We start from the raw sequence: 27,389 nt of genomic DNA on the forward strand, positions 1-27,389 counted from the left end.
CAAATAGTATGGTGGACATATGGAAAAAAATCAATTTAATATAAGATCGAAAACAATAACCACGCAAACAACTCAACACAACGGCCAAGAACACACCACTTCTGAAATAAATATACTACCGTTGATTTGCAAAAAAATCGATACACATCGCTCTTTTTAGTCTTGTCACAGTTGTGCTAAATATATCAATATCGACCCTCCGGCACACCGCATTGAACAACCGACAAGCTCTGATCATGAATGAATTCTGCCTATAGATACTACGGGTGGCAGGAGTGTAAAGAAGATCATGTTTTCGTAATTGAGCTGATGGTACGCACAGTCCAATTTTGCTCACCAGCTCGGCTACATTCGTCGACCCATTTGCAATTTTAAATAAAAAGGCAATATCCGTTATTATTCTACGCTGTCGCAAAGGAAGTAAGTGAAACTTTCGGCATCGGCTGAAATAGTCCGGCGAATATGTTTTGGAACGATATTGTATGAACCTTAAGAACTTTTTTTGAATATTTTCTAAACGTGAGATATATATATCATAATTGGGGTTCCACACCTGAGAAGCGTATTCGAGGTGACTACGGACAAAAGCGCAATATAAAATTTTGATTGTTTTAATGTTTTTAAAATCTTTTGATGACCTAATGATGAATCCTAGTGCCTTATTTGCCTTACTAACTATGTTTGAAATGTGTGCATCAAATAAGAGCTTTGAGTCGAATGTTACCCCAAGATCTCTGATAGCGTTAACTCTAGTTATTGCGATACCAGATAATGTGTATTGGCAAATTATTGGTTTAGGCTTGCGTGTAAAAGTACAAACATAGCATTTTGAGATGTTCAAGTCCAGTTTGTTTTTTGTACAGTAAATTCGGAACCGATCCAGATCGTCTTGCAGGTCAATAGTATCCTCATATGAACATATTTTACGAAGTATTTTCATATCGTCTGCATACAAAAGTATTTTTGACGTACGAAAACAGGATATGACATCGTTTATAAATATATTAAATAACAGAGGTTCTAGCAAGGACCCCTGTGGAATTCCTGAAGGGATACACAAAGACCTCGTCGACGAGTAACCGTTAAGAACGACAACTTGACTTCTGTTCTCAACATATGATGAAAACCATCTGTACAGATTACCGCATATACCCATATGTAATAGTTTCTGTCTGAGAATAAGATGATCTATTCTATCGAAACACTTGCTGTAATCTGTGTATATAACGTCTACCTGGAATCGTTGTGACATGTGTTCCGATATAAAATCGCTGCAAACTATAAGATTTGATGTGGTGGAGCGACCACCAAGAAAACCGTGTTGATGCTCACCAAAGTTAAGTCTAATAGCCGAATAGAGTTGCCTGTAAATAATTTTTTCGAGTATTTTAGCGAATACACACAGCTTGGAGATAGGTCTATAGTTCTCCACCTCATCTCTCGGACCTTTTTTGTGTATTGGAGTTATATATGCCGACTTCCAAATCGCAGGTACTTCTCCCTCAATGAGAGACCGTTCAAAAAGGATCGTAATAGGAACAGTTAGAGATTTAGAACATTTAAATATGAAGATTGGTGGAATATTGTCGGGTCCTGCAGATTTATTCAGGTCAACCTGTTTTAATAACTTAAACACTTCGGCTTTTTGTATTTCTATCGAGCCTATACCTGAGTTATTCCCATAACAATAATTATGAGTCAGCTGGGACTCTTGTAAACCAGCGGTCACGTTAGTATCTTGAGGATCGGAGTGTTGAAAGTTAGAATAGAAATATTCCGAGAACAGATTGCATATGTCTTCCCCATTTTCCAATGACTGTCCCTTATATTTTAGTACAGAGGGATAAGAATGTGACTGATTTTTATATTTAATATATCGCCAAAAAGCTCGTGGGTTCTCAGAAATATCCGACTCAATTTTTGACATATATTCATCAAACATACTTTTCTCTAATTCCCTGGCACGCTGTCGCAGTGTAATGAAGGAAAGTTGATCAGATAAGTTACCATATTTTTTGAACTTTTTGTGTGATTTAGCTTTTTCTTTAAGAATCTTCATTAACGGTTTATTATACCAAGGGTTGGTACCGTTGGTATTATACCAACGGTTTATTATACCAATATCTTTCATGTCTCTAGTTTTATGACACTTTTATTAGATAATTATACATATAATCAGAAAAAATCAAATTGAATTAAAAAAAAACTTAATAAATGTAACAATTCGTTGTGCATTGTTGCAACTTGTAAAAAAATTGAAAGTATACATATTTTCCATTTCTAGGTTATCCCTGCTCCGGTGGATAAAAACGTGATATTGAAAATAATACCTTTATTCCAGTCGTTCTAATTTCATGAAAATTTACACGTACACACGTACGTAATACTATTTGGAATGAGCTTATACGGAAAACGAATCTAAATCTGATAACAATGAAAAGTTTTAATAACTCTAATAACCCCTGTAGGGAAAAAAATATGCCCAATGGAATCGTTTTTTTTATCTTTTTAATTTATTCAGTTTTTAAAAATCAAATAACTACAGTAGTTATATTATTGTGCTTTTATATGCTACTATTGTCTATAAATTAAAAAATCATTTTATAAATCAACATAAAAAAAAAATAGCTATACAAATACTCTACAAGCAGAATGAGCTGATACAGTTTGTTGTTTGACTGACTGTTAAATATTTCGTTGCCTAATAAGTAAACATTGTACAACAATTTGGATGTCGATATAATTTTTAACCAATCATAAATGCAACTACAATTCGATTTTGTATCCTTTGCCTTCGTAATTAGGATTTAAGGAGTGTGCGAGTGTTTGCTTGACAATGGCGTAGCATTACTTTTCGCTGCAAAGCACATATTTGCTGATGCTCCCTCACAATTTTAGCTATTACTTTAAAGTTTAAGTATCTAATATTTTATTAGATTTTTTTTAATTTAAAATTGAAAAAATACGACACCACGTTTCGTTTGCTACTCGTGGCCTCGGTCTCCTGAGATCTTGCACGCTACGCCATTGCGATCTGTGTGTTATCAAAAACTCCATTAACTCCGACTGCAGGTTTGATATAGGCACTCATTTATTTGATTCATAAGTCTGATATATTATGTAATTTTTGTGCAGTAATATTATTGCGGCGTCATTATCATGTCACCAAGGTATCATTATGGTTTATAATGTTATATCTAATTTTTTACGTCGTCTTCCCGAAACTCACTTAATATATAAATTTTACATTACCCACAGATATAATATTCCAAAAATAATTAAAATTCCAAAAATAATTATTATTTCCAAAGAGGCGTAAATTTTGTGTTTATAAAAACTAGATTCATAGATTATAATATAATCAGACAAAACAAAACTGTTTATTATTCAATCGCATCAATCGACCTCGACCTATTGAGAAAGAGTGCGTAAGGATTTAAAAAGTTTGGTTAACTATAAAAATTTTAAACAATTTTATAAGTCAGCGTTATCTATCAAAACCAGTTTAAGATTTTCCGAGCATTCAGAGCTTGGGAAATTCCTACAATAACAGTAGCCGCGATGTTTCGTTGATTTAATACTAAAGCTCATCTGCATTTAGCCCACTTACAAAATTGCTAAATAAATTATATCAAAGTACGTTGGAGGTGGTGAATGCACCGAATCTACTGACGAAATACCGTTAGTACAATATAAATAAACATATTCGTCATTTTTAACCGACTTAAAAAAGGAGGAGGTTACTCAATTCGACCGTATATATATTTTTTATGTATGTTCGGGGATAACTTCGTCGTTTATGAACTGATTTTGATATTTTTTTTATTGGAAAGTAGATATCCCAGGTGTGGTACCATGATAAAGAAACTAGGATGTGATGATGGGATCCCAGAGAAATCGAGAGGAAATCCTTGCAAATCCGCATAACTTTTTACTGGGTGTACCGATTTTAATGATTTTTAATTTTATCGAAAGCCGATATTTATCATGTGGTCACACTTAAATTTCATCGAGATCTGATTACAATTTTTGGAGTAATCTTTGATAATGCTTATTTACTTGACTATTTTTTCGTCTACCTATGTTGTATTACTTGTCGATGTAATTGAAGTCAGTTTTTTTAGTTTGCCACCAAAGACAATTATGTGTTTTCAATTAAAAATCGATAATTATAAAATGTTGATTGCAAAATATTATTTAATATACTTTCTCAAATTTTTTGAAACTCAAATAAAAAATTGAAAGTTTTTTAAACTTTTTATTCTTTCTTGCTTAAAAATGTGTACTAGATAAATCTGCAATTTAAATGTTTTTCTCAATTACTACATAAATTATTTATATGCCCAAATTAAAAAAAAAATCATTAAAATTGATGTGATTTTAAAGTAAAAAATGTTAGGGTGAATCGAAGAGCGGGCATCATAATCGTGATTATGCTATAACAATAGACGCACCAATACCGCGGGTCGTGCACGCGCTCAAATAAATCACATTCGCATCTCCGAACAATGCCGCGAGATCAGAGGGGTGCGCACCCCAGCTGCGTGCCCCGATCGATCTGTGGACCGCTCCAACTTCTCGCTGCAAAGCTTTACTGTCTGTCAACTCCGCTCCAAATTCAAACGTCCGTCAAAAACAAAATTAAAAAATAAACGTTATGTATTAATTACTGGCCAGTCTGCGTAGATATATTTTGTGATTAGTGCTATGTGTTAATATTTTTATAATGGAGGGGCGGAGGACTTGGGATGGAGTGCCACTGGGCGAGTCGCACTCTCCTCCACAGTCGGTGCCGGGGCGACGGACGCCGTTGGGAGCCGTCGGCCTCGGCGGATTCTACATGCAAGGAGGCCAGCCTCCGCCTCAACAGCACTGCTATCCCACTGATGAGAATCAACCAGAACCAGGAACAAGCTATGCTCAAAGGTTAGTTGAATATCACTGAAGTATATTAATGTTAGTATAGATTAAGGATTAAGTAATTTGAAATGTATTTCGTACAGTGTACACAAATATATATTATACATTATGAAAAATTAAAATAACATATACGGCTTATGTTAAATGTATAAAACCACATTAAGCGTTATAGAATAAATAAATAAAAATAAATTAGTATGTTTATATAACATGTGCACAATGTAACATAAATTGAATGTAATTCTATAAAATATACAATAAAATTAAAGCAATTAACCAATTTCCATTACGAATTAAAATTCTGTTTATCCTACCTGCATATGATTTATATAGGTCTATTATTAATTGTACAAATTTTATTCTAAATCATTCGTACCGGACATTTAAGAGGAAGCCCGTCTATTGTTAGACACCGTACACTCATACACTAACACTTGTTACGCTTCGGTACATTGAAAGCTCCGACCCGATTCCCGTGGGTTGAACGTGTCGATTCACTTACTTATAAACGTATTTAATAACAATACATAATAAAAAAAATCTTATTAATGCAAGCTAAAGTAGTGGATTTAAACAAACTATTGATAGGACGCGTTTGCGCAACGGTCACTGCACTGGTTTGTGGCCATGTCGGTTGCAGGTTCGATCCCCTCACACATTACATGACAAACATTTGTATTGGCCATACAGATGTTTGCCGTGGTCTGGGTGTTTGTGAAGTCCTTGTGGGTCTCCCCACTTTGCCTAGGAGAGCACGTTAAGCTGTCGGTCCTGTTTGTTATCATGTACACCTGATAGCGATCGTTACTCATAGTAGGAAATATATCCGTCAATTCGCGTTGGAGCAGCGTAGTGGACTAAGCTCTGATCCTTCTCCTACATGGAGAAAAAGGTCTATGCCCAGAAATGTGACATTACAAGCTGAAGTGTGAAAACCAAAAAGCACTTTATTCTAGTGTGTATAATCGTTCATGCTACACGTCATAAAACCAAAACATCGACTATAAAATAGACGGTAATTTCATTGAAAAAATTCTTTATTTACAGACCTATCGGAGAAGGTAAATCAAAACAGAAGATAAGACAAGGAAAAAATGTGAGACTGAACATAAATGCACGGGAACGAAGGAGGATGCATGATTTAGTACGCACTTTTTATTTATTTAGACTTTAAGTAAGCCACTACATTATTTGTTAAAATTCTGACATTTAATGTTCATAAGGATTATAATACATACATCTAAACAAATAAATAAAATTGGAGCGGTTATCTTAATATTTGTAATATTAAGATAATCGCTTTTTACTAAATGCATATGGATACATAGTACATATGCCAAAATAACATTTTTTTTACAATTTTTGTCTGTCTGTTGTTCCGGTTAATCTCTGAAATAGCTGAACCGATTTTTACGGAACTTTCACTGGCAGATAGCTGATGTAGTAAGAAGTAACATACGTGACTTTTATTTTAGAAATTGATATTTATTTTATAGCACTGCGAACTGAACAATACCTTATTGTAAAATTCCACGCATTCCACGAAGTCGCAGGCACAGCTAGATTTTTGTTGATAAATACCCTTTTCAAATGAATTATAACGAAATAGTAATAAAACGTCATAATATGTGTAATTATGTAATTTTGATTTGTTGTACTTTTTTGCGTATGTACTGTGTTTATAATTTAAAGTAATAATAAAATTGTAAGAGGATAATTTATATATAATTGAAGGTATTTTCTCTCTATTGACACTGAAGCCAATAACGTATTAATTTTCTCTCAGTCTATCTTTCTAAGCCAAGTACTAAATGAATTTGAATAAAACTTAGCAGGGTTTTATTATTTAAAGATTTATGAAACTGGGTACTTTTTATACAATTCAGCTCGGGTTCTTGGGAAAGGATGTGAAAATCAAAATATTCATTACATTCGTAGTCCAATTTTATTATTTATTTTTTATTAGACAGGAGGATGATACTAAATTATCTACTATACTAGTTTACTAATAATAATTAACCTTTGTATAATTTTTCTATCTACAGAACGACGCGCTCGACGAATTGCGCAGTGTCATTCCCTATGCTCATTCGCCATCAGTTCGAAAGCTTTCAAAAATAGCAACGTTACTTCTTGCAAAAAACTATATTCTTATGCAAGCCAGCGCTCTGGAAGAATTACGAAGGTATGACTCCTTATATATCTAGAATTTTATGTAGACTTGTATGTACTTATATGGAACTTATTCTATATATATGTAGTAATGGTAATCTATAAACGCACAAACTTCAATATAGAACACATTGCTATAAATACGAATATAGCAATGACTTTATAAAATTATTAATGTATTTACTAGATTTATATAATTTAAAATAAAAGTATTTAACTGCACATTAAAATTAACCGAAATTAGCTTAAGCTTTTCTTATAAGAAGAATTTGAACAAAAACATATATTTTGACCTTTTTTATATCCAGGTTGGTAGCCTACTTACAAGGCACGGCGACAGCTGCTGGTATTGTTCCACCGCCTGGTTTCGACCTAGCAGGTCTTCCTGCAGCAGCAAAGCTTCTTCAACCACCTGCTACTGGGCCGCCCGCCCCTCCTGATCCACCCTCTTGAGACCCAACTGTCAAATATGAACCATAGAGTTAGCAAGTATAAAACTTATTTTCACTGGTAATATTATAAAATTGAAATAATAATGTAACGATTTAAATTCTAGGAAATGTAAAACTTACCAAATCGCTTCGTTGATGCTTGTTCTCATGTTAATTTAGTCTTCTTTTGCAATCACCATACATAACTTGTTTCACATAATAAAAAATATACCGATATAGTGTTTATTGAATGCAACAACATATTTATAAAAAATATTCTAATGACTAGAAAATATGTTTTATAAAATATGGATGAGGTAATAATTATTTCCGACAGTCACAAAAATATTGGAATAATTATTATTTACACTAAGAATAATTTGTCAAAGAAAAACGTGGAAAATAATTAGCATTTAAGATAAATAATTTACATAATAACAATCGTTTAATACAACTGTTTGTTTGGAAATAGTTGTGAATGCTGTTAGTACTAAATATGCCTATCTGTCATCTTAGATCCTCTGATTTGAAAATTTGTGTGTGTTAATCAACGTACCTAGTAATTTAAAAATATTATAGGCAATATGATAACAGGCTAAGCTAACGCTTATTTGACGGATGACGGTATCCAACAGATATTTTTTTTATATATTATTCTTTATTACTATCGAATTCCACTATATTTATGAGATATTCTATTCGCAAAAACGAATCTAAAGGTTTTAGTTTATTAATTGAGAAGAAATAGGTCCTAATGGCCTATTCTACCTCCTACTATTAAATTTATTCGTAACTTATTTGCAGGATAAACTTTCCTATCAACCGGTGAAACAGATCCCATGACTTATATTAAAGGAGCAGTAAACATAAACACCAATAAATAATAAAGCCAACGGGAGTCGAAATTTAAAATTAATTGAACTGCAGGGCTCAAAAAATATATGTATAATAACAATTTCTCTTTTTTATATATACAATATGATTTATGTATACAAAGTACATGTACATATGTGCTATGACAGAAATTATTACAGTTTAGTTTTAAAGAACTAGCTTTAAGAAATAGCTCTATGTCGTTTAGAACTTAACGCTCATTTTTTTTTTGTTTTTTTTTAACGTAGAATATTCAAAATAAGGGGGTTTCTTTAGCTTGCAAGATGGCGGTTACTTGCTCATACTACATAGCTACACATCACGGTTTTTCGGCTTTTGTGTTGTACGCTTATTTTAATAAATTAAAAATAGTTTTATAAAACGATATTTTACCTTATATTGATTATTTTTGAAGTAAAACTTCTTAAAGCACGATTGACTTGGGGTGTAAGCTGATGGATGCGTGACAAGAGCGTTACGAAAAGTGTGATCGGGCGAGGCGAACTGAAATTGAGAGCGACATAAGTTAGTGAAGATAGATAGAGAGAGAGTTACGTTTCCTAAGTTTTACTTCAGTAGTGTGGTCTAAAGCACATAGTTTTTTTTACTATGAATTTGCTTAATATTCCTCATCTTGCAAGCTCTAGTAAGTAACAAAACTTTTTCATCCTCTTCTCACAAAGAGGAGACTGTGAATGCATGTGCCAAATAATTAGAAAGTATTATAGTAAAAATGTAAGTTAATGCATATTGTAATCTTTACTAAGCTACTGTAATAAACTTCTTATATTGTAGTTAGTAATACTTATATTTAAATATAAGTGGCATGTATATTGCCTTTAGAGTTAAGTACGAGTGTTAAAATAGTGTAAAAAAAATACTTAATTCGATTTAATAGAAGTTAATTTTTTTTTGCTGATTCCAAGTCCAAAATTATATGTTTCTAAAACAGATATAATTATAGAATTTTATACGGATATTAAAAAAAATCATTTAATATAATTATATTTTTAATGAAATTAAATCTGCTTTAAAAGGACTTTTAATTTTGGTCAAAATGGCAACGAGTTGTATCAAAGTCATTTCCGTGTCATAGGTATGTTTATATGGTCATCGTTTAATGTTGCATTATAAATAATTATAAAGAGTTTAGATATAAATAGATTTAAGTAAAATATGTATTATGATTTAAGTTTTTCTATAAACCAAAGTAAAATGTGATTTTTATTAGCAATAAATCTTAATAAATATAATTATTTAATTATTTATAGTGAATTGTACCTAAAATAAAAAAAATTAAGTGATAGACAATGTGTCTTTTATTAATTGCGATTAAAAACTATGTTTGTTTCAAAAATACTGACTTTGTTGCAGATAACCCTAAATTCACTTTAATGAGGTAGGGTACTGCAGCAAATATCTCGTTCAAAAACTGGAGCGGTGCGGCAGAAGAAGTACCTCAACTTAACAGCAAATCATAGCCTAATGATACTCCTCTCAAGAAGTGTTGTCTTTCTGTGATGAGTAAAGTAGCCAGAGCTCCTGTGGCCGGATGAGGGTAGGGTCGGCTCATAATTTTGCTGGTGGTGCAGGCGTCATTTGGCTACGGTATCCGATTCCCATCAGTAAAGCTTATTCGCCACTCTTGACGTATAAAAAAATGAAATAAGCCTAATCTAAATACTCACTAATCAGTTTTACGTCCCTGCTTCCTTAGCTCTACGTAAATAAATGTGCTTATTCTTCATTTTTTTCACTTGAACAATAATAAAAGTATAACATCATTACATGTTAAAATTAAATTGGTATTGTTAAATAACTCCATCTATAGAAATTCTCTCACTTAATTTAAAGCGACATTAATAAAATTATTGTTATGAGAATTAGAAGAATATCAGACACGTATATAGTTTGCATAGTTTTAAAAAACTAGAGCAAAAGGCAGCAAAGAAGTTTTCACACATGCCGGTAGATGGCGCTGTAATTATAATTATAAAAACCACACCCAAATGCATATACATACATCTACATAAGGACGAATAATGTACGTATTATATATATAGGTGTAGAAAATAATAACACACAACACAGACACAACTGGTTTTATATGAAGTAGGCGTGTACGTTTACCGTTACAAAAAGTATTAAAATGAAAATTTTACTCAGTATGAAATAATAACTTATATTGATAAAACTTACATGTATAAAATTATGAATATATAAACTTAGACATTTCGGTTTATAAGTCGTCATAGCAAAATAAATTGTTATCAAGTATTTGTTTTAAATTGAGGCAAAGAATATATATTTAAAAAATTACATTTAGATAAATACATACGCTTCTATTGTTATTTATTCATACGTAATAAAAATCGCAAAAAAATATTTTGAGATATTTTTCTCCTTGTATATAGAAATAATGTTTGTACCTAAATTATATTGTGTTTTCCATTGACACCATGACCTTTGTATTCTAGGTCGTGACATTTGACCTATGCAACGTGGACTAAGAAAAATGAATGTATAAAACTATCACTTGTAATAATAATTATAAATTGAATATGTGTATTACTAATATCGTGTACTTCGCGTTTTTGTTATCATATTATAATTCAATTAATTTACACTTTATCACGTTAAATATTATAAAGACGATTATGCAAACAATGCTATTTTCGATAAGAATACTTTTTAAATAATATTCCTTATTAACTTTACACTTCCTCATATGATATATCAAAGCCGTCGCAGGTAATGTCGGGGCCCTTGAGCACACTTTACTTTTAGGGTCCTAATAGAAAGTAATAGGTAAGTAGTAAATTATATCCAACTACGTCGAATTTCTTCACAAACAAATATTTGAAAATAAGTAGAACAACCTAAGATAGCTAATAAGCTACACGAGATATACAGTACTGGACAAAAATAAGTACGCACTGCTCAAATTTCAATCGATGGGTTTTTCTCATTCTAAATATTAAATATAAACCAAACTTGGACCATTCATAACAAAATTTCATTTATTTACCTTTACGCTGCTTTTAAAAAAATGTTTTAAGTAGTGGAAAGCAGAAATAAAACGATTTTAGAGAAAAGATGCATCTTATCTGCTAAACAAAAAAAAGTATGCAGCCCAGGCTTATTTTTTGCCTATTTTCTGTATCCAAATACGATAGTAAAAATTCCACGATATAGAATTTTTTCATCTAAGTACACATACTTATAATTAAAGACCAAAAAATTACCTCTCTAAAAAAGAAATCAGGGCATAATATTAAAAGGTTCAGGGGTAGTTATAAAAAGAACCAAAAGCTTAAAGAATCGCAAATAGTGATAAATGAAAATGGCCACATTGAAAGATCGTAAAAATCAACTGTTAACTACTAGCCGGGTAATTTTCAAAAATACGGGGATAGATGTTTTTAAAAGAATATCCCGCAGAAGACTTCGAGCAGCAAGGAATAAAAAAGTTTTGCCCAACGTCGCCTGTTTATTCAAAAAGGATTTCGTTTCGGAATAAGGTTTTTAGAGTGAAAAAAAATTAATGTGGATGAAGGCCTATCTAGCTTCGTGATGAAAATATAAAAGATAAGTATTTAGTACGAAGAAAACAGTACATTAGCGAGGTTTGAGTGAGCAGGTGTGGAAAAATTAAATCAAATCAACGGCATAGTAACCGTAAATGTAGAAAAAAAGATTACTTTAACTTTATTTTTTAGCAAGATAAAGATTCCGAGCACGAAAATAATTATTTATTTCTGTTCTTCGCGAATAAAACTTTGCCGATTTGGTTGCACACATTTAAATTCTAACGAAAATCTGTGATCTGCTTTAGACCGAAATATTAATAAGGACAAAATTAGAATAAAGACAAGTTTTTTAACCGACTTCCAAAAAAGGAGGAGGTTCTCAATTCGACTGTATTTTTTTTTTTTTTTTTTATGTATGTTACATCAGAACTTTTGACCGGGTGGACCGATTTCGACAAATTTTGTCTTAATCGAAAGGTGGTGTGTGCCAATTGGTCCCATTTAAATTTATTTGAGATCTAACAACTACTTTTCGAGTTATATCTAATAATGCGTTTTTACTTGACGCTTTTTTCGTCGACCTACGTTGTATTATACCGCATAACTTTCTACTGGATGTACCGATTTTGATAATTCTTTTTTTGTTGGAAAGAAGATATCCCTAGTTTGCTACCATGATAAGGAAATCAGGATCTGATGATGGGATCCCAGAGAAATCGAGGGAAACTCTCGAAAATCCGCAATAACTTTTTACTGGGTATACCGATTTTGATAATTTTTGATTTAATCGAAAGCTGATGTCTATCATGTGGTCAAATAAATTTTATCGAGATCTGATAACTACTTTTTGAGTAATCTTTGATAACGCGTAGTTACTTGATTATTTTTTCGTCGATCTACGTTGTATTACTCGTCGATGTAATTGAAGTCGGTTTTTTTTTTCGTTTGCGAGCAAACACAATTATTATCTTAGCGAGAGACGGGACATTAATCCCGTAAAAAGTGTAAGTGGTCACACAAAATGTTACATGCCTGTGGTGCCCTTTGCGTGCGTACTTTTTTAGTCCAACATAAAATTTCGAATTAGTTTTATAACTTTTCAGTGAAAATGTAAGCATTATGTGATAATAAACTCTCTATGAAACTTTTTTAGAAGTACTCCATTTATTATTTTGAATTGAATTATAAAGAGTATATACATTATTTTGTCCGATACTATAAATTTGTACATTAATAAAAATAACACCAAGTCATATTAAGCAGACGGAACTTCTTTGCACATATGAAGTTACAAGAAAAAAAATTAAAACTACAAAAAGTTAACTAGTTTTTGTTTACAATTTAAAATAAAACGAAATTATCCATAAAGACATTAATGGAGCTCGTCTGTTATTAAATAAAATGAAGGTCGTAACTGTGAATTATTTGCAACATTGATATTTTCAAGATTTCTATTCTACGAAATATACTCACGGCGGACATTAAAGTAGATTTTGTCAGACATTTGGGGTTCCCAAAATGTCGGAGGCTCTGGTAAAGCCTCCTTGTGCATATGATAATATGATTTTAATCGCTAATGTTGTCGGTTTTCGGATTTCGACTTAGTACACATATTCACTAATAGATCCTAGTATCTTAGGACCCTAAGACCCTGGTACGTATGCACTAAATCAATTTTGAGTATATTTGTCAAGACCTATGTATGTCCGTTTATACATTTGTATAGGGTATTTACATATATAGAAGCGTAGATAGAGATATCTTATATTATTCATAATGGTAGTTTGGATTTACAACCATTTAGTATGCACTTCCCAGTTTAATGTCCTCCTCCTTTGACAGAAATTCAGGATAATGTCGATATTTACACGGACTTCTTTTTGTGTTAATTTTTTTTTTTTTGTATTTTTTCAATCTAATAAGAATAAACAATAACTAATCTACTCATCCTTCATAAATGTTAGACATACTAAGTGTTTGAAAAGATAACGTTTGGATAAGACTGGGTCAAAAGGGCATTGAACTTCTTTATAAAGTAATAAGCCTCTTCACTGTGTCCTTATCAATATATGCTTGTTTTGAAAATACGACATAACAGTAAAATCTCGTAATAATAAATACCTAAAGTTTAAAGAAATATCTTTTAATATTATTAAGTTACAATGTAAAAAATAATAATTAGTCAATATTGAGATATATTCAGTGTTGTGCATAACAATGATGCATAGCATTATTAATAAAATTATTGTAGTTTACAGTAAAAATAAACTAAGTAACGAATATCGAATCGTAAAGTCAACATTCGGAAGTTTAATCAAAATCAGTCTTCATAGCTAGGACCGGGTCTTATTGGCAATAAAGTTTTGTTTACCAGCCAGAGGCGAGTCATCCTAAACATAAAAATCGGATATACCAGTATGTGACAGATATGTCATAACATTTCTATATTGACTCTAACTGACCCCGCCAACGTTGTTTTACCATATATGTTATTAAAACGATTCTCAGACCTACCCGACATGCACACAAAATTTTATAAAAATCGGTCCAGCCGTTTCGGAGGAGTCTGGTAACTAACATTGTGAGACGAGAATTTTACATATATCTCATATTTTTTTGCTATCTCAGATTTTTTTGTATACATATAAACTTGTTGTTAAGTTGACATATTAGTCATCTAACAGTATCAAATAACTCGCTAGTGACTATTAACATAGTCGGAACTGCAAAATCGCATTTTTTTGTTTATTTCATAAAACGTTCCCAAATGACCAAGTCTTTCATCAGCTGAATAGAATTTTTTTATTTTATGCATAGTTTTTGAATTACTTAATTTAAAAATGTCGGATATTACCTGGCTAGCTCGCTAACAATGTCAGATGATAACTACCAACGTTGTTAGCGGTGCGCAGGAGCGGGTGAGTGCGCACGATCTCCCACTTCAGACTATGTTAGCGGGACTAACTGATGTTGCTATGACACTTGTGTTTTTAGGACATTTTATTGTTAATCCTTTACTTTATAACACCGTTCACAATGTCTAGTAGATAAGCACGTTTAATCAAACTAGCTACTGGACGTGGTAAACAAAAACATAGTAATAGAAGTAAAAATGCCGATGAAAACATTTTGAGCAAAGCAAAACCTAGTGAGAAACAGGTATTAATTTTTACTTATTATATTACTTTTACGATTTCTAACAATAAAGTTCATAGTTTAATACTATTGCAAATTTAATAATAGATAATAGAAATTACACGAGACATTTACAGTAAGTAATTTAAAATCGTAGGATGTACCTCATCCAACTTTGTTAACCGGTTTTTGAAAGGAGTTAAATGTCGTTAGTACCATATCCGACGTTGTTAATCGGTTTTCAATATGAGTTTAATGTCATTAGTACCACATCTGACGTTGTTTATCGGTTTATCAAATGGATTCAATGTCGGTAGTACCATATCCGACGTTTTCAACGTTTTTTTTTAATTAATTAAATGTCGGATATATTACATTTGGAGTTCTTTGAGGTTATGCAGATGACTTAAAATATCTTTAGTACCAAATATAACACCCAAACATATAAAATAGTTAATTTTAACTGTTTTTTTTTTTTTATTATCATTTCCTATTGAGTGAACTCAATTTTTTTTATATATAACTAGATCACCCAACAAGCGTAAGGCTCACTTGGTGGTAAGCGATTACCGTAGCTTAAAGACGTCTGCAACCTACTCACTAACAGGAACACAAAACTGCTTGAAAGCAGCGTTATTTAGCTTTGATCTTCTGTAAGGTCGAGGTACTACCCCAGTCGGGCTGCTCCATATTTTGAGCAGGATATTTCTTGCTGTGCCTTACCTCAATAACTACTAAGTATGGTCATAAAATTTTATTATTTCCATCCAGACCATAAAAAGTTATAGTATGTAATGTTCTTAACTACAATATCTGCAGGTAAGCGCATCATCTCACTACATAATGGAAAAAATTGAGGAACGAATTTCAGTTTTAGTAGATCAACGTGGCAAATATTAGCACAAGAACTGAATTAAAGATAAAGAGATGACGAGAAGTGTGTGTGATGATGTCAAATCGTTTTCATTGATTGTATCATATTGTGTCAGCAAAAATTCAAAGAAACTATATTTAGAAGGTGTGGATAGTGCTTCTCGAATGTATAGCATATACACGGAATGATTTGATTCTAAAAAAATATAGTGACAAAGCAAATAAATAGGAATATACTTAACACAAATTTTAATATTGGCTATCATAAGCCTAAAAAAAGATCTCTATGATACTTGTCACACATATACGAAAGTAAAGAATTACCTACAAATGAAAAGTAATCAGTAGATAAAGATGAAGCTAAGTCGAATGAAGAAGTATTAGCAGCTACTTTTGATTTTGAAAAAGTTTTGATAACACCACATATATATGTAAGCGTGTTTTACTACAAAATGAAATTGTCTACCTTAAACTTTACGTTCTATAATTTGTCTAACAAAATAGCTACATGTTTTATGTGCCACGAAGCTATTGCAAAACGTTGTGCAAATGAAGTTTCAGGTTGACTTTATCAATATATATATATAAGAAAACGCATATAGTCTAGGCAGAAATTTTGGTCCGACTATAGCCCGGGTCAGAACAGGAACGGAAGGAAGGTTTTTTCTCTATACTTGCTTGCAGTAAAAGAATTTGGAGTCACGATTACTCACTGTTTCATGGAGAAGGGTCATACTCAGGATGAAGGGGATAGTGTGCATTCAATCATCGAGCGCGTAGTGAACGCAAGATGCTATATTATATACCAGAGAAATGGTGCTGCCTCGTTCGCTGTGCCAAAGCTGAAGGTGAACCTTATGAAGTTAAAGTGATGACAACTCCAGAAATATTGGATTTTAAATCCTTGTTTTGAATTATATTAATTACACTGGACACATATGAAATATGTAACAGTTATGACACAGTTTTGACAGAATTTAATATGAATATAATTTTTAGGACGCATTTAAGTGACTAATCCCCAAAAGATATCACAATTTTTATTAGAATTCTATAATGTATCGGAAGGAATCTTCTTGGATGAAGAAGACTGATTTTCATTGATTAATCTAAAACATGTTACAACATCACATTTGATTACTACCCAAGTGTCTTATTAAATCTAGATAATTATTATAGAAGATTTTGTCTTTTGTTTAGTAGATTTTAGTTATGCCACCAATTGTTGATTGTCAATAAGAAGATTGATTTGATTTAGTTAATCTGAATATTACTTTTAAAAAAAACAAAAGCTGTAATTATTTGTTGAGTTATTTCATCATCTCAGCCGATCACAGTCCATTGCTGGACATAGGCATCCATAAGTTCACGCCAAAAATGGCGTGAACTCGTGTGTTTTGCCCATAGTCACCACGCTGGTCAGGGAGTTGGTGACCGCAGGGCTGGCATTGTCGCACCGAAGACGCTGCTGCCCGTCTTCGGCCTGTGTATTTCAAAGCCAGCAGTTGGATGGTTATCCCGCCATCGGTCGGCTTTGTTAGTTCCAAGGTAGTAGTGGAACTGTGTTATCCCTTAGTCGCCTCTTACGACACCCCCGGGAAGAGGGCTAGGGTGAGAGGGTGGTTGAGTTATTTAAGTCAAAAGAAATATTTTGTATTTATTTTGATGATTTCCTTTATTCAACAAACTTTTCTTTGTTATTTTCTAAATAAATATATTCACTTTTTTAAATTTTTGGTGTTTGTATTTTTTAGTAATATTTACATACGACATACATTTGTTATAAATACTAACAATGAACAATGACGTAAATGGAACTTCCGACAAGCAATCATCAATTTCGTACAATCAACAATGTCGGTTGTGGTACTTCTGACAAATCAGTATTAGTCTTAACCCGTTAAAAATGTAACAAGTGACTTTTCTCATATTTACACATTAAATACCGGCTAGTAATAATATTATCCAAAATATAAATAGCCTGTACAGCATTACTCTAAAATTTCATGACCCTGCTTAAAATGAGTAAAAAGATACACGCAATTTACACTTTGAATCGCTCTCCTGTAAAGTTGCTGTTTTTCACATCCGACGTTTTTAATAGTCATGGGCGAACTATTAGATATTTTACCTTTCTTGCAAATTTTTAAACGCGAGAAGGTTAAGTAATCATTTCGTTTACGTAAAAATTTTTCTAACTATACCCATCAATTCATTCTGTAAAATCTTATATATTAAATTCTCGTATCACAATGTTAGTTAAAATACTCCTCTACACTGATTTTTATGAACTTTTGTGTGCATATCGGGTAGGTCTGAGAATCGGCCAACATCTATTTTTCATACCCCTAAGCTATAAGGGGGTTAAGAACACACATGGCAAAACAACGTGCGGGGTCAGCTAATATATTTATATATATTCGACAGTTAGCTTGCAATATTCTTAAAAGAATCAGTTCAAAATTTTTTTTAATTATAATTACATATTATATTTTAATAGTTTTCTTGGCAACAATGATATTTTCTATTATAATATTTGGGGTTAAGGGGGTTAATAACATATAAAGCAAAATGACATTTGCGGGGTCCAGCTAGTAATTTTATAAAATTACTAGCTGTGCCCGCGGCTTCGCCCGCGTTGAAATTAGTGTGTCACAAAGTTTTCCCGGTAAATTTCCAGTGAAACTCTCATCAAAATCGGCTTAGCCGTTCCGTAAACCTTCTTCTTGCCAGTGGTGGAGCCCTCTCTCCAATGGTGAAACCGCATGAAAATCAGTTCTGTAGATTTTGAGCGAATCGATCACATACACTTTTGGGGACTTTGTTTTATAGTACACTAACTGTTGTCCGCGACTACGTCCGCGTGGTTATGAAGATATGCATTACTATTAAGATGGTGAACGCAAATTATTTTTTTTATTTCAGTCACTTGAAATGCTTATCAAACTGAGTAACTTTTTAAAAGGCACAATTTAGTATAATTTAATAGTTATTTTTATAAAACCTCTCTATACACCACATTTTTAGTTTTGTTTTCAGGCTGTATATCTTTCATACAAACTATCAACCCTAATTAAACCCCCTTAGCGGTGGAATATTGTAAAATCCGTTCTTAGCGGACGTCTGCTAACTATAATCTACCTCCCTGCCAAATTTTATCTTTGTCCAACCTGGATGGATAGACCATCCAGCGGTTTTTGAGTTCTCGTGATACGTGAGCTATTTACCTTTCTCTTTTATATATATAGATAACGATGCATTATTTGGACACCTCATCACCATCTAAAGAGCGTACATTTTATATTTCAAGTCTCTTACTTCAAAAACATAGGACTTTCATACAAACTTCCAACCCCCGTTTTATCCTTTTAGGGGTCGAGTTTCGTAAAATCATCTCTTAGCAGATGTTTAGGCCCTATAAGGAACCTACCTGCCAAATTTCAAGTTTGTAGCTGTTATAGTTTCGGAGATTTCGTGATGAGGGAGTCAACCTACCATCCCCCGTTTTAACCCCAAAAAGGAGTTGATTTCTAAAGATACATTATTTGGACACCTTCTCACCATCTAAAGAGCATATATTTTAAATTTCAAGTCTCTTACTTCAAATACATAGGACTTTCATACAAACTTCCAAACCCCGTTTTATCCCCTTAGGGGTCGAGTTTCGTAAAATCATCTCTTAGTGGATGTTTACGCCCTATAAGAAACCTACCTGCCAAATTTCAAGTTTGTAGCTGTTATAGTTTCGGAGATTTCGTGATGAGGAAGTCAACCTACCATCCCCCGTTTTAACCCCAAAAAGGGGTTGATTTCTAAAGATACATTATTTGGACGCCTTCTTATCATCTATAGAGCATACATTTTAAATTTCAAGTCTCTTACTTCAAAAACATAGGACTTTCATACAAACTTGCAACCCCCGTTTTACCCCCTTAGGGGTCGAGTTTCGTAAAATCCGTTCTTAGCGGATGTCTACGTCCTATAAGGAGCCTACCTGCCAAATTTCAACTTTGTAGGTGTTATAGTTTCGGAGATTTCGTGATGAGTGAGTGACCTTTCGCTTTTATATATATTATAGATTGCAGACTAGCTGTGCTCACGACTTCGTCTGCGTAGAATTTAACAAAAAATTTATTGTTTCGTTCGCAGTGTTACAAAATAATTAAATTTTTAAAATAAAAATAGCCTAAGTTAAGTAAGTCAACAATCCTAACATAGTGCATTCGAAACTGAGGCACTTATCCCATCGAGGCAACTATCTAACCATCAACATCTTTACCCTACAACATTTTTAAATTACTAGGTACGTTGATTAACACACATACATTTTCAAATCAGAGGTTCTAAGATGACAGATAGACACATTTAGTACCAACAGCATTCACATTCATTTCCAAAGAAACAGTTGTGTTAAACGATTGTTAGTATATAAATTATGACATGAAATTATGACATTATTCTAAGTGTAAATAAAATGATTCCAATACGTCGTGGCTGTCGGAAATAATTGATATCTCATCCATATTTTATAAAACATACTAGCTGTGCCCTGACTTTGCCCGCATAGAATTTAACAAAAAAGTTATTGTTCCGTTCGCAGTGTTATAAAATAATTAAATTTCTAAAATAAAAGTAGCCTAAGTTACTCCTTACTACATCAGCTATCTGCCAGTGAAGTTCCGTCAAAATCGGTCCAGCTGTTTCAGAAATTAGCCGGGACAAACAGACAGACAAACTGACAAAATTTGTAAATAATGTTATTTTGGTTTATGTATCATGTATGTATCACATGGATGTATATATGCATCTAGTAACTAACGGTTATTTTAATATTACAAACAGACACTCTTATTTTGCTTATTTATATAGATTTGACAGCTGTTACGCTCTAGGAGGTGACATAGAATAAGGTACATTTGTACTCATGCTAAACCTAAATAAATTGAATTACTTATTTTTATTAATAAAATATTAGCAGGGAAAAGTGCATTTGTGCTTTATACCATGTAAAATGGTAAGTATTTTGGTATAATTTGACTGTTATATTTAATAGGCAATGTTGAGATTTTATGAAACTCCTGTGTTACTTACACCAAGGGGTAAAACGGCCTTGTGTCTTTACTACTAAGATTGTACGTTCAATCGATGTGGATGCGCGTAATATCGATAGAATCCTAAACATTCTATTGATTAGGTAATATAGTTATGCAAAATGGAAACAAATTTAATAATAATAAATTGTTTGATATAATTTGAGTTCTACACAACTGAATTAAATGCAGTCCAAACAGATTGTGGTTGCGAAAGAAACATACTTTGCTTTAGCTGGTAATGAATTTTTTCATCAACTTGAAGCACTGTAAGTAAAAGAAAACATTATTTTATCTTGAAAACCTTCACTAGGTCTTCAGTAAGAGACTATATAATACATGTAAGTAGGTATGTTTGTATGCGTTCAATTGGTTTTTTTTATTAGAAAACATCAGAGAGACTAATTTTTAAATTAAATAAACATAATTAAATTGAAATTATAGATATTGTTAATCTGTAAAAGAGTTTTATTATAGGTACTGACTCTTGTATTAAAAATTTTAGTCGTGAGTTTGTAAATATCGTATACAAAACTAAAAGAGCCTGACTGACGTCGACATGTCCTTATTAAATTAAATAAAAGGATTACGGAAATCTTACAGAAAAATGTAGTCTATTTTTTTTACGTTCCATAATCTTCTCTTTTTATAATTAAACAGTGTTATTACAAATTTCCTGTTCTTAAAAATTATAACAAACATTTTAAACCAAAAAAATTGGTTGTCTCTAAAGTTGGATTATTATTATTATTATTACGATAGTTTAACGTGACAACGTCGTAACAAAACATCTCCTCGGACGCATAGGCCAATCGAACGGAAGAGAGATAGACGCGGCGCAAGCGATCGATTTATTCGACGTTGTCACGTCAAAAATAAATTCTCAATCAGTACATATCATAAAATGGTACCAAAATAATATCGCACTATTGCTAAAAGTAAAACTTATTTTAATTTTACAAAGTGCTTTCAGTCTGACGACTAGTTACAACCTGAATATTTGATAAAACGAACATTAATCAAACGAGTTTTCAACGAAGCATTATTTAAAATTAAAAGAATTTTTACTATTATATTACGATATTACTGTTTTTCTTACAAAACGCGATTTATATTTATATTATAGTAAGTATAGATAAAAAATTCGACTCTTTCACGATTTAGCCAGTATGGCTATCTCACTGCAGGGAATTACCCTCTTTCTCAATGTAGGAGAAAGATCGACGAGACTTCGACGAGCTTAATCCGCCACACTGCTCCACTGCAGGTTGACGAATATAATCACCTTAGAAGTGATGATTGCTAAAAGGTGTCTATGATAACAATCGGGACTGACTGCTTAACGTGTTCTCCGACGCACAGTGAAGAGACCCACAAGAACAGACCGGATCCAAACCGGAAAGAAATATTTGTACAAACACAAACTGCGCCAACGGGCTAATCAGAAAGTTGCCTTATAAATAGAATATCACTCCTAGACCTTTTTTATACTAGGTTGGCCTACAAGCATACGTTTCGACTTACCCTATTGACGCCTACAACATCAGGAGCTACGCAAGCGCGTTGCCGACATTACTCTTATCCTTTCCCAGACGCTCTGGCCACCCTACCCACCGCAAGAACATATAACTTACTTGAGAGCAGCATTTTGTGGCTGTGATCTGCTGCCTCTAGTCAGCCCACCCCAAAATACACTTTCACTGAATTTCGAAATAAATTTCTTATTTTATTATTTGTTTTGGTTATAAGAAAAATAGGCTAGGAAACATAGGTAGTACATAATAACTCGGTAATTTGCCAATAAAAAAAATTGAGTATGATTCCAAGAAACTTCATGAGTTAGGCATGTTTTTTAAGCTATAAGCCTCCTAGGTCTCCCTAGGTTTTTTTTATACCACAGGTGCTCAAACTTTATCTCAAAAAATTCGAATCGACAAAATCGAAAAAAAAAAGAAACAGCACGTGGAGCTGTCGGTCCCGGTTGTTATCATACACACCTGATAGTGATCGTTACTTATAGTAGCAAACGTATCCGCCAACCCATAACGGAGCAGCGTGGTGGATCAAACTCTAATCCTTCTCCTACATGGAGAGTGAGGTCTATGACTAGCAGTATGATGTTACAAGCTCTTTCGTCATTTTTTACACATATATGATTACTTTGTTTATCCAAACAAATTATAAAATTTACTTAAAAGTTACATAAATTCTGATAAAGATTTGTTAGAATACAAAGTTTGCTACATGTCATAAATTTTGTTTTACTAACCTTGCTCATTTTTTAGCGATTATTTAATCACACAAAATAGGTTCTGTAATTGTTTTATTTACGTAGTTTCTTAAAATTTAGACGAATTAACATTATATGTATATATAAGCAGAGCGTATGATACCTAATTTTTACATGAGAAAAATTATTGCCTAAATATTATTTAGGTAAGAAAGTAACCACAATGCCTTTGGATTGACATAGACACGATTAAATAGGTATATTAGGTCGAAATAGGATTATTTTTCTCTACGTCTATGTTAGGCAATAGAGACAAAACGTTCCTACTCTACTAACTCCATACTAACTCGCTCCCAAACAGTATCTAAGAAAAAACAAATTATTAGAGTTGGTTATATTAAACGAAATAATTTTACTGCATTTATTATATAACTAAAACTAGCATGTAATTATAAAAAATAATAATAATCAAAAAGTTTTTATTACAATGCTTGCTCTCTCTAGAATTTTCACACGAGTTTTTTAAATTGTTCAAGTCAATTAATCCGATTTATAAAAATAGATTTTACTCCAGATATCTTTCAAAAATTTGGTTGCAATTAAAATTGTTTGCAATTGAGTAAATTTTGTATACAGCTCTACCGAGGTCACTACTTCAAGAATATATCACCACATGTTCTCAGAAAAAAAGATGCTATAGCTAGTGTAGCTAGCTAGTCTTGTTTGCTTTTATCCATTTAACCATAAGCGTTATACATTATACAAGTGAAGTTGGTGATCACCAACTCGACATCAAAAATTCGCCTACTGCTTACCGTCAAATTAATTTATTAGAGGTTTTTTATCGCGTCACATCCTCGTAGACGTACTATACAAAACATTAAAGATATCTTTCTCCGTTGCCTTACCTGTGTATTTCAATGGAATATGTAGCTACTAGGACAGTATTGTGAGATGAAATACGTCAGGAAGCAATCCCAACGCTAACGTTGATGAATACGAGAGAGCTTGAGGCAACGCTAGGTATGTAGTATGAAATTTAATCTACCCCCGTCTACCCCCTACTCCACCCGGCCCCTACCTTCTTTCCTTCGCCTACCTTCTGTATGTCCATTATAAAAATAATTTATTCATATAAACACAAGTTTTTAATGAATATACCAATACGTAAATGATCGCTGTGTAAAGAAGTTTGCTTTCCACTGTTGCCATGTGAACGTTGAAGCCAGTTTGAATCAGTCTACGTAATAGTGCCTAGGTACGAAGCGATACGGCGTTGGACTATATACGTATTACTACACAGACCTACACAGTACACAGGGACTGGCAGCGACACAGTATAACGTTAACTTTAGATAAAACTGCTTTAATTACAAGTTTTATTTCAATTTTTATGTCATTATTTATAGATTTTTTTATTTCTTATATCTTAACTTTATATTAATAAATTTTTTAGAAGTCCACTTTGCCAATAATGTCATATACGTCGCGAACTTACTAAAGTGCGACACATGATAATTATTTTTGAAAATAGAAGATATTATAAAATATATATACATATTATAAATTCTTACTTTCTAGCTAGTAATTTTTGGAGTATCTTATTTCTTATTACCTTCTGAAACATCGTAGGTATTTTTATTTTCTAAGTATAATATCAATACTGTCTTCAGATTTTAGGGATAAAAATTAATAGAAAAAATGCGTAAGAACGATATCTACAAACTGAGTAAATAATTATATCTTGAAGACTTTATGATTAGGTTATAATTTTAAAGGGTAAAAACGGAACAGTCAAAATCGTGTAATCCACGCGGGCGAAGCCGCGAGCAGGAAATTAGTGTCATTAAAATCAAGAAGCTCACGAAAACAAGTACGCCTGATATAAATTGTTATTGTTATGATACTAAAATATTTTATCAGTAGGTATTTCAAATGTATTTATTTTCGCTCAAAGTTTGTGTGACCTGAAATGATATCACTAAAAATAATTTTAAATAGACACATACAATTATAGTAGTACCTATATAATTCGCAAAACAATAAATTAATTGCGCATTACTAGCACCATATATCTTCATCATTTAATTAGTTGCCGAATTTACATAAAAATTGTTAAGTGTATTACAGTCTTCATTTAAACCATAAAGTTTTTAACAACTTTTTGACTATGAACCCCAAAACAATTAAACTTTTCCTTTTTAAATAAAGGATTTTTGAGAAGATTTTGGTAAATTATTTATTAACATATTATCTTTCTTAAAATTATCTGTCTATATCGGCTGCTATTAAATTATCTGAATTCTAATATTATGTGTATGATGCTTACTATATTTTATAAATTGTAATATGTATGATATTACCACAGAATGCAGTTGATGTATTTCGTGATTTATTTAAGACAATTGATTAAGTGAATTAAAAATCTTTTAGATATAGCTACACATTAGAATGCTAATGATAGAACTTTTCGTCTTATTACATGATTTATATCTCATTGATAAAATGAAAAACGTTTTTTTACAAATATTATAGTCTTCTGGACCTGTGCTAAAAATTAGAACCTCACGGGGACTAATTTTATTTCCTTTTTTATTGTAAAGAAGTTCAATCAGAGCTTCTGTAGTGGTAGCCAGAGATTATCGGCAAGCTTTTTGTTGACCGAGGATGTGAGATTGCGATGCTCTTGGTGTTACAAGCATTCATAGGCCACCCCTTCTCAAAATTCTTGTTTTCTGATGACACTTATTTTAAAACTAGATTGTTTAACAGTTTATTATTTACTTTTATATATCAAGAAATACTATAGTTTTTACTTTGTTAATGTTTTTACGTTGCAGAGTTGTAGCAATTATCATCGAATGGTAAGTAATAAGAACTTTAATGTACATACAGTTGTATGTTTTCCATCATACATTTCACTTTCCACAGTATACACCATTTAAAGTATGAAGATAAGAGGCAAAGAGAAACGACTCGTATGGGGTATCACTCCAATCAGATAATAATTGCCTATCGATACGTAGCAATAATTGTGTTTGTAGACAAACGAAAAAAAAAACCGACTTCAATTACATCGACAAGTAATGCAACGTAGATCGACGAAAAAATAGTTAAGTAACTACGCGTTATCAAAGATTACTCTAAAACTAGTTATAAGATCTCGATAAAATTAATATTAAATAATTAAATAGATGTGACCACATGATAAACATCAGCTTTTGATTAAATTAAAAATTATCAAAATCGGTACACCCAGTAAAAAGTTATGCGGATTTTCGAGAGTTTCCCTCGATTTCTCTGGGATTCCATCATTAGATGCTGGTTTTCTTATCACGGTACAAAACAATGGATAATATGGATAATCCTAAATGGATAACTATGGATATCTCCTTTCCAACAAACAAAGAATTATCAAAATCGGTACATCCAGTAAAAAGTTATGTGGTATAATACAACGTAGGTCGACGAAAAAAGCGTCAAGTAAAAACGCATTATTAGATATAACTCGAAAACTAGTTATTAGATCTCAAATAAATTTAAATGGAACCAATTGATATACACCACCTTTCGATTAAAAAAAAATTGTCGAAATCGGTCTACCTGGTCAAAAGTTCTGATGTAACATATATTTAAAAAAATACAGTCGAATTGAGAACCTCTTCCTTTTTTGGAAGTCGGTTAAAAATATGGTTCCTCATAATTGCGCTGGCGTAAAAAAAAACTACGATATAAACTTAGCTGTTGTAAACGGAAAGAAGTGTGCCGAGTTCAGACATTTAAGATGAAGTAAAAATATTGCATGGTGACTATGGGCAACATACATGAGTTCAGGCCGTTTTTGGCGTAAGCTTGTGGAGGCCTATGTCCAACAGTGGACAACGATAGGCTGAAGTGAAGTGAGTGTTAATACCTATATTATAGAACAGTTATAAATAACACAATAATATCGATCCTTTGACAGTCGCTTCAGCCTGTAATATCCCACTGCTGAGCATAGGCGTCTTTCCCCATGTAGGAGAAGGATCAGAGCTTAATCCACCACGTTGCTCCAATGCGGGTTGGCGGATATATTCCCTACTATAAGTAACGATCGCTATCAGGTGTACATGATAACAACCGGGACCGACGGCTT

General features: G+C 32.3%; 1 protein-coding gene and 1 long non-coding RNA gene across 2 annotated transcripts; one reads left to right on the top strand and one right to left on the bottom strand.

The window, feature by feature from the left end:
* Window positions 1–4,726: 4,726 nt before the first annotated feature.
* LOC123669212 (class E basic helix-loop-helix protein 22-like) lies at window positions 4,727–7,758 on the top strand. Its single transcript, XM_045602840.1, has 4 exons — window positions 4,727–4,926; window positions 5,968–6,064; window positions 6,966–7,105; window positions 7,401–7,758. Exons 1-4 carry the CDS (start codon window positions 4,727–4,729, stop codon window positions 7,543–7,545), a joined length of 582 nt encoding a protein of 193 aa, XP_045458796.1. The 3' UTR covers window positions 7,546–7,758.
* LOC123669213 lies at window positions 6,850–7,568 on the bottom strand. Its single transcript, XR_006745709.1, has 2 exons — window positions 7,418–7,568; window positions 6,850–7,088 (listed from the first exon to the last, which is right to left on the bottom strand). It is a non-coding gene; the product is annotated as an uncharacterized LOC123669213 (long non-coding RNA).
* Window positions 7,759–27,389: the final 19,631 nt, after the last annotated feature.

This window comes from Melitaea cinxia, chromosome 3, assembly GCF_905220565.1.
Source record: "Melitaea cinxia chromosome 3, ilMelCinx1.1, whole genome shotgun sequence".
In the NCBI taxonomy this organism is placed as follows: Eukaryota; Metazoa; Arthropoda; class Insecta; order Lepidoptera; family Nymphalidae; genus Melitaea; species Melitaea cinxia.